This window comes from Herpailurus yagouaroundi, unplaced genomic scaffold (assembly GCF_014898765.1).
Source record: "Herpailurus yagouaroundi ecotype Mexico unplaced genomic scaffold, PumYag 387, whole genome shotgun sequence".
Taxonomy (NCBI): Eukaryota; Metazoa; Chordata; class Mammalia; order Carnivora; family Felidae; genus Herpailurus; species Herpailurus yagouaroundi.
Window position 1 is genome coordinate 1,561,664 of NW_024412604.1, and position 12,458 is coordinate 1,574,121.

A 12,458-nucleotide genomic window follows, 5' to 3' on the forward strand; every position below is an offset into this window, starting at 1 on the left:
CTGAAGTCGGACGCTTAACCGACTGCGCCACCCAGGCGCCCCAATTTTTTAACATTTTAAAGTTTGTTTTCTTTTTTTAATTTTTTTTTTCAACATTTATTTATTTTTGGGACAGAGAGAGACAGAGCATGAATGGGGGAGGGGCAGAGAGAGAGGGAGACACAGAATCGGAAACAGGCTCCAGGCTCTGAGCCATCAGCCCAGAGCCCGACGCGGGGCTCGAACTCACGGACCGTGAGATCGTGACCTGGCTGAAGTCGGACGCTTAACCGACTGCGCCACCCAGGCGCCCCAATTTTTTAACATTTTAAAGTTTGTTTTCTTTTTTTAATTTTTTTTTTCAACATTTATTTATTTTTGGGACAGAGAGAGACAGAGCATGAACGGGGGAGGGGCAGAGAGAGAGGGAGACACAGAATCGGAAACAGGCTCCAGGCTGTGAGCCATCAGCCCAGAGCCCGACGCGGGGCTCGAACTCACGGACCGCGAGATCGTGACCTGGCTGAAGTCGGTCGCTTAACCGACTGCGCCACCCAGGCGCCCCTAAAGTTTTTAAAATTTATTTTGAGAGAGAGAGTGGGGGAGGGGCAGAGAGAGGGAAAGAGAGAGAATTCCAAGCAGGGTCGGCTGTGTCAGCATGAAGCCTGATGTGGGGCTTGAACCCACAAACTGTGAGATCACGACCTGAGCCGAAATCAAGAGCTGGATGCTCAACCGACTGAGCCACCCAGGTGCCCCTCAGTGTATATTTCTCAAGAATGGAGACATTCTCTTACAAAATCAGGGTACAATGACCATCAGAAAATTGGCATGGATACAATACTGTTACATAATTACAAACTTTAGACTTTCCATCCCCCACCCCCTGCCCAGTGTCCATTGTAGCAGAAGAAAACAAAATTATATTTTACAGTTCAGTATCCAGTCCAAGATCATGTACTGCATTTATTGTCATGCCTCGTTACTTTTATTCTGGAAAGTTCTCCAGACTTTATTTATCTTTCATGACCTTAACATTTTTGAATGACACAGGCTAGTTATTGTGTAGAATACCTCTCAGTTGTGTCTAGTGTTTCCCCATGATTACATTCAGGTTCTGCATTTTTGACAGGAATGTCATACAAGTGCTGTTCTCTTTCTCAGTGAATCTTGGTGCTACTCTTGGACAAAGGATGGTTTCTTTACTTTTTTTTTTTTTTTAAACTTGATTTTTTTTGAGAGAGAAAGTGGTCACACATGCGATAGTGTGGGAGGGGCAGAGAGAGAGTCTCTCAAGCAGGTCCTGCACAGTCAGGGGCTCGATCCCAACAACTGTGAGATCGTGACCTGAGCCAAAGTCCAGAGTCAGATGCTTAACCAACTGAGCCACCCAGGCGCCCCTTTACTTGTTATTCTATGTTCATATTTGGATCCAGTCCCCCTGCCCACTCTTCCTGGCATCCTCGTTTCCATCCCACCAGGGTCGGTCCCACACCTGCTCCCATTCCACTTCCCTCCACACCTTCTTTGGTTCATAATTTGTGTCCCCACAGGGTCTCCCCTTAAATTCTTGTTTCTGTGTAAGAGACATTTCTCATACTCAGATCATATCTAGATTTGTCAGGAAACCGTCAATCCTTTCCTGCCCTGCCCTCTTCCCAGGATTCTCCTTGACTAATTTATCACTCAGGCGCTTCTCTTACTCCTCGTCTTGTGGAGCAGACTTCCAAAATGGTGCCACTTTTCCTATTATGATCTTATAGTATGTAAATTTAATGATAATAACGGGGAGGAGGTAGAGGAATAGCCCAAGTGACTCAGGTATTCGCTGTGCAGTGTGGGCTGTGCCCAGGCTTTATCTCAGTGCATCCTGACCACAGCGCTGTGTGTCAGGTACTACTGTTGTTTTATAGATAAGGAAGAGGAGACACATGGAGGTCAAGTGCATGTCCAAGGCCACACTGCTGATACGCAGCGGGAACTGAGATCGCACAGTAAAAGAAGAAGGAATAATTTTGGAAAGGGAGAGGTGGTAAAAAAAAAAAAAAAAAAAAAAAAGTAGAAAAAAAGCCTGCTGAGTCCAAGCACCAGGGTGCATTATTTAGTGATTTGTCAAGTCACCAGAGATGAGAGGGCTGGAGAGAGCAAAGGCTTGGTGGAAGATGTAGATTTGGGAGTCTTTAGTTAGCATGGAGGCCATAGAGAAAGTCTTTGGAATCAGTAACTCACTGAGAAAGAAGTGTGGAGATGATGAGTCAAGGGCTGGCTGTGTGGGAGTAATCACACGGAGGGAGCCGGGGAGGAGCTAGTGAAGGAGTAGTCCACACCTTCAGAGGCGCTTCTCTCTCCCTAAATGGACAGGTCCTGGGTTCAGGAGGCAGAAGGCGCTAGTCAAGAGTTCAGCAAACACACATTGCTCTCTTTTCTGCACTGGGCCAGGCACTGTGTTAGGTGCTGGGAACACAGGGGTGAAGAAAATCTCCTTGCTTGGCAATCAGAGTTCGTGGTCTCGTAAATCCTGTATTATTCTTATTTGGGACGGCAGAGGAGTTGTTTTTAATGTCACTGGTGTATGAGACACACTTATCAAAACTATCTCCAAAGCGTTGAATATCAGCGCCAGGAAGAACCTTAGAAATCAGATATGCCAGTATCCATTCGTCCCATGAAAAACCGAAGCCCAGAGAAGCCCAGGGACTGACCGTTGCTCAGACAAATCAGTTGGTGGCTGACTCTTCTGGCTTCCAGGCCCCATCACCCACAGCATGACGGCTGTTATTGTCCAGTTTAGTTGAGGGAATTCTGTTGGGAGCCAGGCTGCCTTTGGAGGAATAGAGAGCTCGACTTTTGGAAAGTCCACATCAAATGAGTAGAGGGATCGTTTTGGTCAGCTTGCCCTCTTGGGAACTCCCCCAGCCCAGGGGGATTCTGCTGGAGTGCACCACCATCCACCGCATCCCCAGCATATTCTAGGCTTTCCTGAGCCTACTGACTATTTCAAGTGCTTCTTGAGGGTTTCCAGGGCACTTGGCCTCTAGACTTCGCCATTTCTGCTGAGGGCACGGCTGCCCCCACAGTCAGCCAGAGTGCCCCCTTCTTCCTGTTAGTCAGCCAGTACACACAGGTTATCAAGTCTGCCTTGGAGCCAGCTCTTGAATCTGTTCTCTCATCAGTCTCAATGTCATTACCTGTGTTCATCTCTCCTGGAACGTGCAGCAAGCTCCCCAACTCTTTTCTCTGCTTTCATTCATCCCCTCTTTCATCAGATTCTTACACATTGCTGTCAGAGCAGTCTCCTGACCATAAAATTTCATGATGTGAGGGATTTTATATGTCCATTTCCCCAGAAGCCATCTGACATGCTACTATATCATTTTCCTGTCAGGTGGCCATCTAGGCCATTTCAATAGGTTTTTATGCATTGCATTTCGATTTTAAACAGAGATATTACGAAATGCTTACTTATATTGAACTAAAATATTTTTATTCTTTTATATACTTGTTTTATGGGCATAATTTCTTCTTGAGTCTCTCTAGAGGTGTTAATATGACATTTTTGTAGGTTCTCTTTTGTTTTCTGGATTAACTCGTCTCTCAGAGGTGGGTTGCTTTTCTTTCTCTCCTTCATGCTTCGTCATGAGCCTGGCTTTCCTCTAATGTCCTGTGAATCTTGATCGTTTGTTCATATTTATAAAGGTGATACTAGACTGTTCAGTATTAGAGGCTGGTGTCTGGCTCCTCAGTGTTCTGTGGTCTCTGTTCCATGAGCACACCTCCCCCCTAAGTGCCATGACTGACTGTTTTGTGTGGGAAATAGGTAAGTTTCCCTGCAGACTGTGAGGAGTGGAAGATATCCAGTGACCAGTCTCTTTGACTCAAAAAGAGTATACTTAACAAAAGTGGGGTGGGTAGAATATTCTAATTGTTCAGTAAAAATTTTTTCTAATGTTTATTTATTTTTGAAGGAGAGAGAGAGTGCAGGCAGGGGGAGGGGCAGAGAGAGAGGGAGACACAAAATCTAAAGCAGGCTCCAGGCTCTGAGCTGTCAGCACAGAGCCCAGTGTGGGGCTCAAACCCATGAACTGTGAAATCATGACCTGAGCCCAAGTGGACGCTTAACTGACTGAGCCACCTGGGCACCCCTCTAATTATTTATTTAAATATCACAGTGGGCTTTCAAATATCACTAAGATCATTCAGCTAAAAATCATAATTTTTCTTATAGGGAGTCGATTTTCCTTTTGTAGTAATTTTCAGAACCCTGTGATTCCATGTTCTTATGTGAATGCTTGTTCTCTAGGCCTGCTGCACAGTTTCCCTTCAGAGATTTATTTTCATGACTTCCTCTTATGTTTTTTGATTCCCAGTCTTCCTTAGACTTCATGGAGAACTTCCTAAAATACTTCTCTCAGAATCCGCGGATTCTCAAACCTTTAAGTCTTTGCATATATGAAAATGTCTGTATGTTGTGATCACACTTCATTGATAGTTTAGTTGGGTATAAAATTCCAGGTTCAAAATAAACTTCCCTCAGAATTTGGGATGCATTTTCAATTTCCTTCCTGCAGTCTAGCGTTATGAATTAGAAGCTTGATGATAATTTGATAATCTCTTTATTGTTACTTTATGTGTTCTTCTTCTGAGAGCTTTTAGAATCTTGTCTTGTTCCTTAGAATTCTGAAATGTCATGAGAATAAAGCTAGGTGTGAGTCTCTTATCATTCACCTCAATTATATATACTTTCAATGTGAAGACTTCTGCTGCCAGGCCTGGGAAATTTCTTCTTTGTTTGACTCTTTATGCTCTCTATTTTAAGGTTCTTGTCTGTTTGGAAATTGTATTAGATATTATACCTCCTGCACTGGTCATCTGTATCTTTCAACTTTTCTTTCTTGTCCTTTTACTTTTGCTTTGGAGACTTTTTCTTGACATTTTCTTCCAACTACCCTATTGAATTTTTACATTTCAAGAATTTAATTTCAGTTTCTACAAATTTTTTATTTTTTAGAGATTACTTGATTTTATTATTTGTTCTCATTTTGGGGATGCAATATCTTTGGGTCTCTCTGAGGTTCTAACTGGAATTTAAAAATTATCTTCAATTCCGTGAATTTTCTTTGTTGTGTGTCCTTGCTGCTCCCATAGTTGTTTTGTCTCCTTAATTCTGTTGGGAAGAGACCCTCCCTCCACCACTATCTTTCCCTGTTGTTTGTCTTGGCTGAGGGGTTATCTGTTCGTTGGTCTCATCTGCTTTCCATGTTCCCAGAAATGTATCTAAATCTTTCAAAATTTAATCTGACAGTTGAAAAGCCATTCTCTGATTTGATAGACATTTTGGAGGAGGAGGCCCAGTTCTCCACTTTAAACTATTACCATCTCTCTCATGTCTAAAGAGTATTTTAAAACGGTCTTAGATATTTTTTATTTGTAACAAAATGGCAGCCAATAAAAGCTGCTACCTAGAAATACCTTCCAGTGTTTTAAAGGAATTTTTAACAGAACTGGCTCATGATTTTTATATGTCATTACCCTGAAAGGGCCTAGGCTTCACTGAAAAGCCAGAACAAATCCTGCCATCCAGGAAGCCTCCTAAGTTCTGCACTTCAAGATGTGATTCCCAGGAATAGCAGCGAGGGTAAAAAGTCCCACTGTCACTGCCAACAGTGACCCTGTCAGTTCTGGGAGGCTCTGGGCTCAGCCGCTGGACTCTCTCGAGCTCTCCTGGCATCTTTTTTATTTCCCAGCCAAGGCCTACATCTCAGCAAAAGAGCACAGTTTAGGAACAATGGCCATGATCTCTGTATTTCATCTTTTCCTGTGATCAGAGGGTTCTCAGACGTCATTCAATGGTTTTACCAAGAGGACCCCCATAACAACCCATTAGTAAAGAGATTTAAAGGGAAACTTTTTTTCTTTAACAAAGATTTAATTTAATTTAATTTAATTTAATTTAATTTAAGAGAGAGGGAGGGAGGGGCAGAGAGAGGGAGAGAGAGAATCCCAAGCAGTCTCTCTGCTGCCAGCACAGAGCTCCATGCAGGGCTCTAACTCATGAACCACGAGATCATGACCTGAGCCAGAACCAAAAGTTAGATGCTTAACTGACTGGGCCACCCAAGTGCCCCTTTTTTAAAAAAATTAAAAAAAAAAAATTAAAGTTTATTTATTTTGATGGGGGAGGGAACCTTTTCTAATGGGTTGTCTGAGTCTTCTTGGTGAAATCTGCAGACAAGGAAACAAACCCATTATAAGAATGATAGAGAAGATGTTAACTTCTTGTCATGGACTGTTAACGAGAGCTATCTCCAAGGGGTGCGATCATACAAGCTATCTTTCTACTGTTCACATTCTTGTATTCATAGAATTTTAGTGGCAGATTTGTGTCATTTGTATCATCATGAAAGAAACAGGGACCAGCTTGGCCCTTGTCTCCTCCACAGTCTGCCCCCCCGAACCCCCACCATCCAGCCTTGTTTTCCCACTCCTTTCCAATATGACCGGTAGTCCAACTCCCCACTGTCCCCCTGTGGGTCTCATGGTTCCTTTCTATCATCTGCTCAGCGAACACTGAACACCTCAGTGATGGATGATGAAACTAGCGAATGAGGTTTCTGTCTCTGTCCATAGACTACGTCTTTCCAGACTTGACGGAGAAGGCGGGTCCCATAGAAGACACCAGCCAGGGCCAGGAGGTGCCGAGCCCGCCCTCACCCTTGCCCAAGATTAACCTGGTGGAGCCACCCTGGCATGTGGCTCCTGGAGAAGAGGAGGAGGACGAGGAGGACGAGGAGGAGGAGGAGGAGGAAAGGGAGAAGGAAGAGGTAGAGAAGGAAGAGGAAGAGGAAGAAGAGGAGGAGCTGCTGCCTGTGAACGGATCCCAAGAAGAAGCCCAAACTCAGGGCCATGGCTTTTCTCCCACCAGCGGCAGCAGGGTGCCAGGGGTTGCCAAGCACAGGCACGAAGAATCTGGGGAACAGGCCTCCTCGGGTGTGGAGGTGGGCAGCAGCATGGAGCCCAGCCTGTCACCGTCCGCAGTCACCCCGAGCACAGTGACCCCAGAGGGGCAGGACTTCGTCAGCCAGGAGACGGGGGGCACGACGCTGCCGGCCACGGGGCGTGGGGTGGAGTTTGAGGCTCCTCAGGAGGCAAGCGAGGAGGCCACCGTGGGAGCAGCAGGGTTGGCTGGCAAGCAAGCGGAGGTGCCGTCCTTAGCCTCGTTCCCTCAGACAGAAGCTCCCAGTGGGGCCGAGACCCCAGCTGAAGACCCCCTTTACCCTGGAGCCTCCTCCTCTCTCCCGCTGGCCCCCCGAGACGCGGAACTGACACCTGCCTCTGCCACCTTGGGGCAAGAAGACCTCAGCCAGCAGCCCCAGGAAGGACAGGCCACCGAAGCCCAGTCCAGCATACCCTGGGATTCTACTCAGGTAAAGTGAGGGCACTCGAGGGCCACGCGGCTGCACCTTTCTCTGAGGAGCCTGGTCATCCCCAGGTGCACAGGGGGGATGGGAGGGTGTGCCAGGCTGAGGTGGGCAGCCCCTCTCTGGCGGGACTTTTGGGATGCGCACCCACACTTCAATGCAAAGGTAAAAAGCCTTGGGAGAGCTCAGCTCCCTCGGCCTGGCCTTGTTCAGTGCTACCGCTGGCCTTTCCCACTGCCTGACCTGTGCCCTCCACCCCCTCTCCGCACCCACCCCTGCTCTCCTCACCTCAACCGGCCCTAGCCCACACACCCAGGCCGGCTCCCTCCACTAGGCGGAAGGGGAGGGAGTCCCACTGTGTCAGGCCGTGCATCAGGCCTGCAGGCCTGTTTCCTGTTGGGCCGACAGAACACTAAACCCCTACGGGGTTGCCATTGGGAGTCTGTGGCTCTGGCAAGCCCTGTGCTGTCAGGCCCCTCCTCTCGCTGAAGACATCCTCCGTGGGGTCCCTGGACACATCTGGGCTTGTGAGTCTTGGGCCGGAGTCTGGGCACGGCACCTTGCAGAGGCTGTCAGCTCCCTCCAAGCTGCTGCAAACCTGTACCTGGCCTTCACCTTCCAGCATCTCAAAGAGTTTCTCTGGATGCCTTTCCTCGTGCCTTTGTAACCGTCACCCTTCTTTCTGTTTCCTTGCGCAGGTGATCTGCAAAGACTGGAGCAATCTGGCCGGGAAAAACTACATCATTCTGAACATGACAGAGAACATAGACTGTGTGAGTGCCGAACTAGGCGGGGGCCTCAAGGAAGGATGGAGGCGGGCGGGCGCACGGGGGATGGGAGGGGGGCTTAGCCCGTCAGTCACGGGGGCCAGCCTAACTCAGGGGGTGAACCAGCACCCACCCATGTCTAAAAGAGGAGCGCCTGTATATTTTTAAGTTTCTAGAGGCTCTTTTATTCTCGCCCTACTCCGTTTTTAATTTCAGGGGGTTGTTTTGTTCACATCTGCAATGCCATATCTCCTGGAGGATATTGGAACTGTTTTTAAAAAGTTGCTTTCCTTATTTGTTACTGTTGGCCTTGGTTTTCTCACGTGTATTTGCTCCTCAGATGCCTGGTAGGTTTGTTCAGAGCTATTTAAGGAGGGCCATCAAAAAGCCAGTTGGAAGCTTTGAGCTTAGGATTGGGGTTTGCTAACTGTGGTTTCTCAGGAGGGTGGACTGGCTGGGCCATTTTATTAGACGATTTCTAATGTCAACATTTTTAGGTCCTTCCTCTTTGGGCAATTAGATTCTTTGAAAAAGGGACATCGGTCCTACTGGGAGCGTAAAGGGCTAGTTGCCAGTGTTCTGAGAGCCAGGGTGGGGAGAGGGGTGGGTGTCTCGGTGTCAGAACACATGTACATAGATAAATTCATTTACCCCCCCTGCTTTGCAGTGTGAGCCCCCTCCCTCAGTTGTGCCCCGTGACCTCTGGGTCAGAGAGCCTCTGTTTTAACCCTCTTTGAAGAATCCATTCCCAGTCTTCTGCCAGGGAGTGGGGACATTTGTCAGCTGTGCAGTGTTGGGGAGAGGAATTAGGGATCCAGCCACTTCTTAAACAGACTTTCAAACAGTTTTCCTGTTTTTAGAATCACGTTCATCCCCTCTTCCAAAGGTAACCAGCACTGCCTATTTGAGAACGTTTTAGTTGGGAGTTTGACAGTAGAAGTGTGACTGCTTCTCAGCTTGTCCCATTTTGGCTTAGGATTCAGCTCTTTGGGGCCTGCTAGACCAGGAGAATGTAGCTCCTCCGTAGGCCTCCGGGGCCAGACGCTCACGCTCTTGTCTCCTTTTCAGTTTTGTTTTGTTCTTGTCTTTGTGGGTTGTTTTTTTCTTTTTAATGTTTATTTATTTTCGAGAGAGAGAGAGAGACAGAGCGTGAGCAGGGAAGGAACAGAGAGAGAGAGGGAGACACAGAGTCGGAAGCAGGCCTCAGGCTCTTAGCTGTCAGCACAGAGCCTGACGCGGGGCTCGAACTCACGGACTGTGAGATCATGACCTGAGCCGAAGTCAGACATTTAACCAACTGAGCCACCCAGGTGCCCCTTGTCATTGTGGTTTTTGACCTTTACTATCATTTAGTGGATTTAGGGGAGAAGGTAAAGTGTATGCGACGCGTGTGTTTATTAATTCAAGAGTGATCCATGAGGTTTTCTTTTTTCCGTTATAAGTAATGAACAAGTGGATTTTTAACACTGTTGATGTGTTTTGAGCTGTTGCAGTGATGATTCTTACTGATGCCCGTCCCTGGCCATTGAGAGCCTCTTTGAGGTGGCTTCTTTTTGACCAACCTGTTAGTGTTTGATAGTTTCCTGGTTTTCTGGTATAATACAATGTGCCAGGCTCATCTCGTACTTTCCCTCCCTAGACATGAAATCAACATTTCTCTAAGCCCTCATTCGTTTTATTGAAATACGGTACTTAGAGACCACAGTATGGGTACTTGAGGCCATTAAATTTTGTGTGTGCATATTTGAATAATAAAGTCTAAAGATAATGTCTCTCCTCTTTCCAAACAACACATACATATATAAAAATGCTTCCTTTTTTTTTTCCAATATTTTTTAAGTTTTATTTATTTATTTTGAGAGAGACCGAGACAGCACAAGTGGGGAAGGGGCAGAGAGAGAGAGAATCCCAAGCAGACTCTGCTCTGCCTGCGCAGAAACTGATGCAGGGCTCGAACTCATGAAGCTGCGAGGTCATGACTTGAGCCGAAACCAAGAGTCGAATGCTTCACCGACTGAGCCACCTAGACTCCCCTATAAAAATGCTTTCATTCTGCTTTCCCTGTTTTTACCTTGTTAGTCTTTCGCATTTAATATTTGATCTCCACCTAATTAGCCATTCGTATTTTTTATGGTGTGTTTTTTTCTAAGATTTTATTTTATTTTTTTAAGTCTGTTTATTTAGAGAGAGAGAGAGAGAGAGACAGAGATTCCCAAGCAGGCTCCAACCTGTCAGCATGGAGCCCTACGCAGGGCTCAAACTCACGAACTGTGAGATCACGACCTGAGCCGAAACCAAGAGTCGAATGCTTCACCGACTGAGCCACCCAGGCACCCCAGTGATGGATATTTTTATTGTGGTAAAAAAAAAAAAAATCTAACGTAAAATTTACCATCTTAACCATTTTTAGGGTACCGCGGTGTTAAGTACGTTACCACTGTTGTGAAACAGATCTCCAGAGTGTTTCATCTCGCAAAACTAAACTCTGTCCCCAGACCCCCAGCAACCACCACCCTACTTTCTGTCTCTAAGAAATTGACTAAGTGCGTCTTATAAGTGGAATCATACAGTACTTGTCCTTCTGTGACTGGCTTGTTTCTCTCAGCAGAATGTTCTCAAGGTCCATTCATGTTGTAGCCTGTGTCAGAATTTCCTTCCTTTCTGAGTCTGAATAACATTCCATGGTATGTATAGACCACGTTTGGTTTATCCGTTCATCCGCCAGTGGATATTTGGGTAGCTCCCCCATCTTGGCTACTGTGAATAATGCCGCTGTGAACACGAGTATACAAATATCTCTTTGAGACCCTGTTTTCAATGATTTGGGATATATATATATATATATATATATATATATACCCAGAAATGGAATTGCTGGATCATATGGTGACTCTATTTTTGATTTCTTAAGAAACCTTGGTACTGTCTTCCATAGTGACTGAACCATTTTACATTCCCACCAGCAGTGGACAAATGTTCCAGTTTCTCCACATCGTCACCAACACTTGTTTTCTGTTTTTTTTTTTTTTTTAAGTGTATTTATTTGAGAGAGAGGGAGAGAGAGAGAGAGAGAGAGAGAGAGAGAGAGAGAGAGAACAAGAATGGGAGAGGGGCAGAGAGAGAGAGAGAGCACAGAGCACAGAGCCTGACCAGGGTTCAAACTCATCAACCGTGAGATCATGACCTGAGCCGAAACCAAGAGTTGGATGCTCAACTGACTCAGACCTTCCCTGTTTTCTGTTTCTTTCTTTCTTTCTTTTTATTTTTTTGAATAGGGGCCATCCTTTTTTTAATTTTTTAACTGTTTATTTATTTTTGAGAGAGAGAAAGAGCACACGCAGGGGAGGAGCAGAGACAGGGGGAGATACAGAATCTGAAGTAGGCTCCAGGCTCCACACTGTCAGCACAGAGCCTGACACAGGGTTCGAACTCACCAACCGTGAGATCATGACCTGAGCCGAAGTCAGATGCTTTACCAACTGAGCCACCCAGGCGCCCCTCAATAGTGGCCATCCTAATGGGTGTGAGGTAGAATTTCATTATGGGTTTGATTTTCATTTCTCTGACGATTACTGTTATTGAGCATCAGTCACTATTATTAACAGTGCTTGTTTGCTTTATCAATATATTTATTCGTTTCTTTGCTTGCACGTCTTTTCACATCCCCATTCCTTTCTTCTGAATTTAACCACCTTCTTCCTGAAATATACCCGTTAGCAGCTCTTTCTGCAAGGACATATCTCTATTGGCCTTCATTAGTGTGAGGAACGTCTTTAATTTTCTCCTGTTCTTTTTTTATAGCTTTTTATTTTGAGATAACCTCAGAAGACTTATACAAAGAAATCCCATGTATCTTTCAGCCAGATTCACCAACTCTTAACATTTTTTAAAACCATTTGAGAGTAAGTTGATGGCATTGTTGCCTTTTGTCCTTCCCTCTCAATACCTGAGTATGTGTGTCTTCAGAGCAAGGCTGGTCCTTCAGCTCATCACAGCACAACTGTCAAAATTGGGGTGTTAACCCTGACTGATGCACAAGTATAATTTGTAGACGTTTCTTAGATTTCACCAGGGGTCCAGGGTCTCACCCGGAACAAGGCATTGCATTTAGTTTTCATGTTTTAGTCTTTAATCTGGAATGAAACGTCAAGGGTTCAATGAAAAGTAATTGGAGTCATGCACATAAAAATGATGGAGCTCTGCAGAGAACACATCCTGAGAAAAAGATAGGGAGGAAAGTGCTGACAGCCTCTCAGAGGAAGTCTTGCAAGGTAAAGCTTCAGTGTCAGGAATT

General features: G+C 45.7%; 1 protein-coding gene across 1 annotated transcript in view; it reads left to right on the forward strand.

The window, feature by feature from the left end:
• The window catches only part of PODXL2 (podocalyxin like 2), a 37,132-nt gene that overhangs the window by 13,080 nt on the left and 11,594 nt on the right, over nt 1-12,458 (forward strand). Inside the window, exons 3-4 of the mRNA XM_040463293.1 lie at nt 6,607-7,403; nt 8,096-8,170. Coding sequence (XP_040319227.1) covers nt 6,607-7,403; nt 8,096-8,170 — 872 coding nt within the window. The remainder of the gene's footprint in view (nt 1-6,606; nt 7,404-8,095; nt 8,171-12,458) is intronic.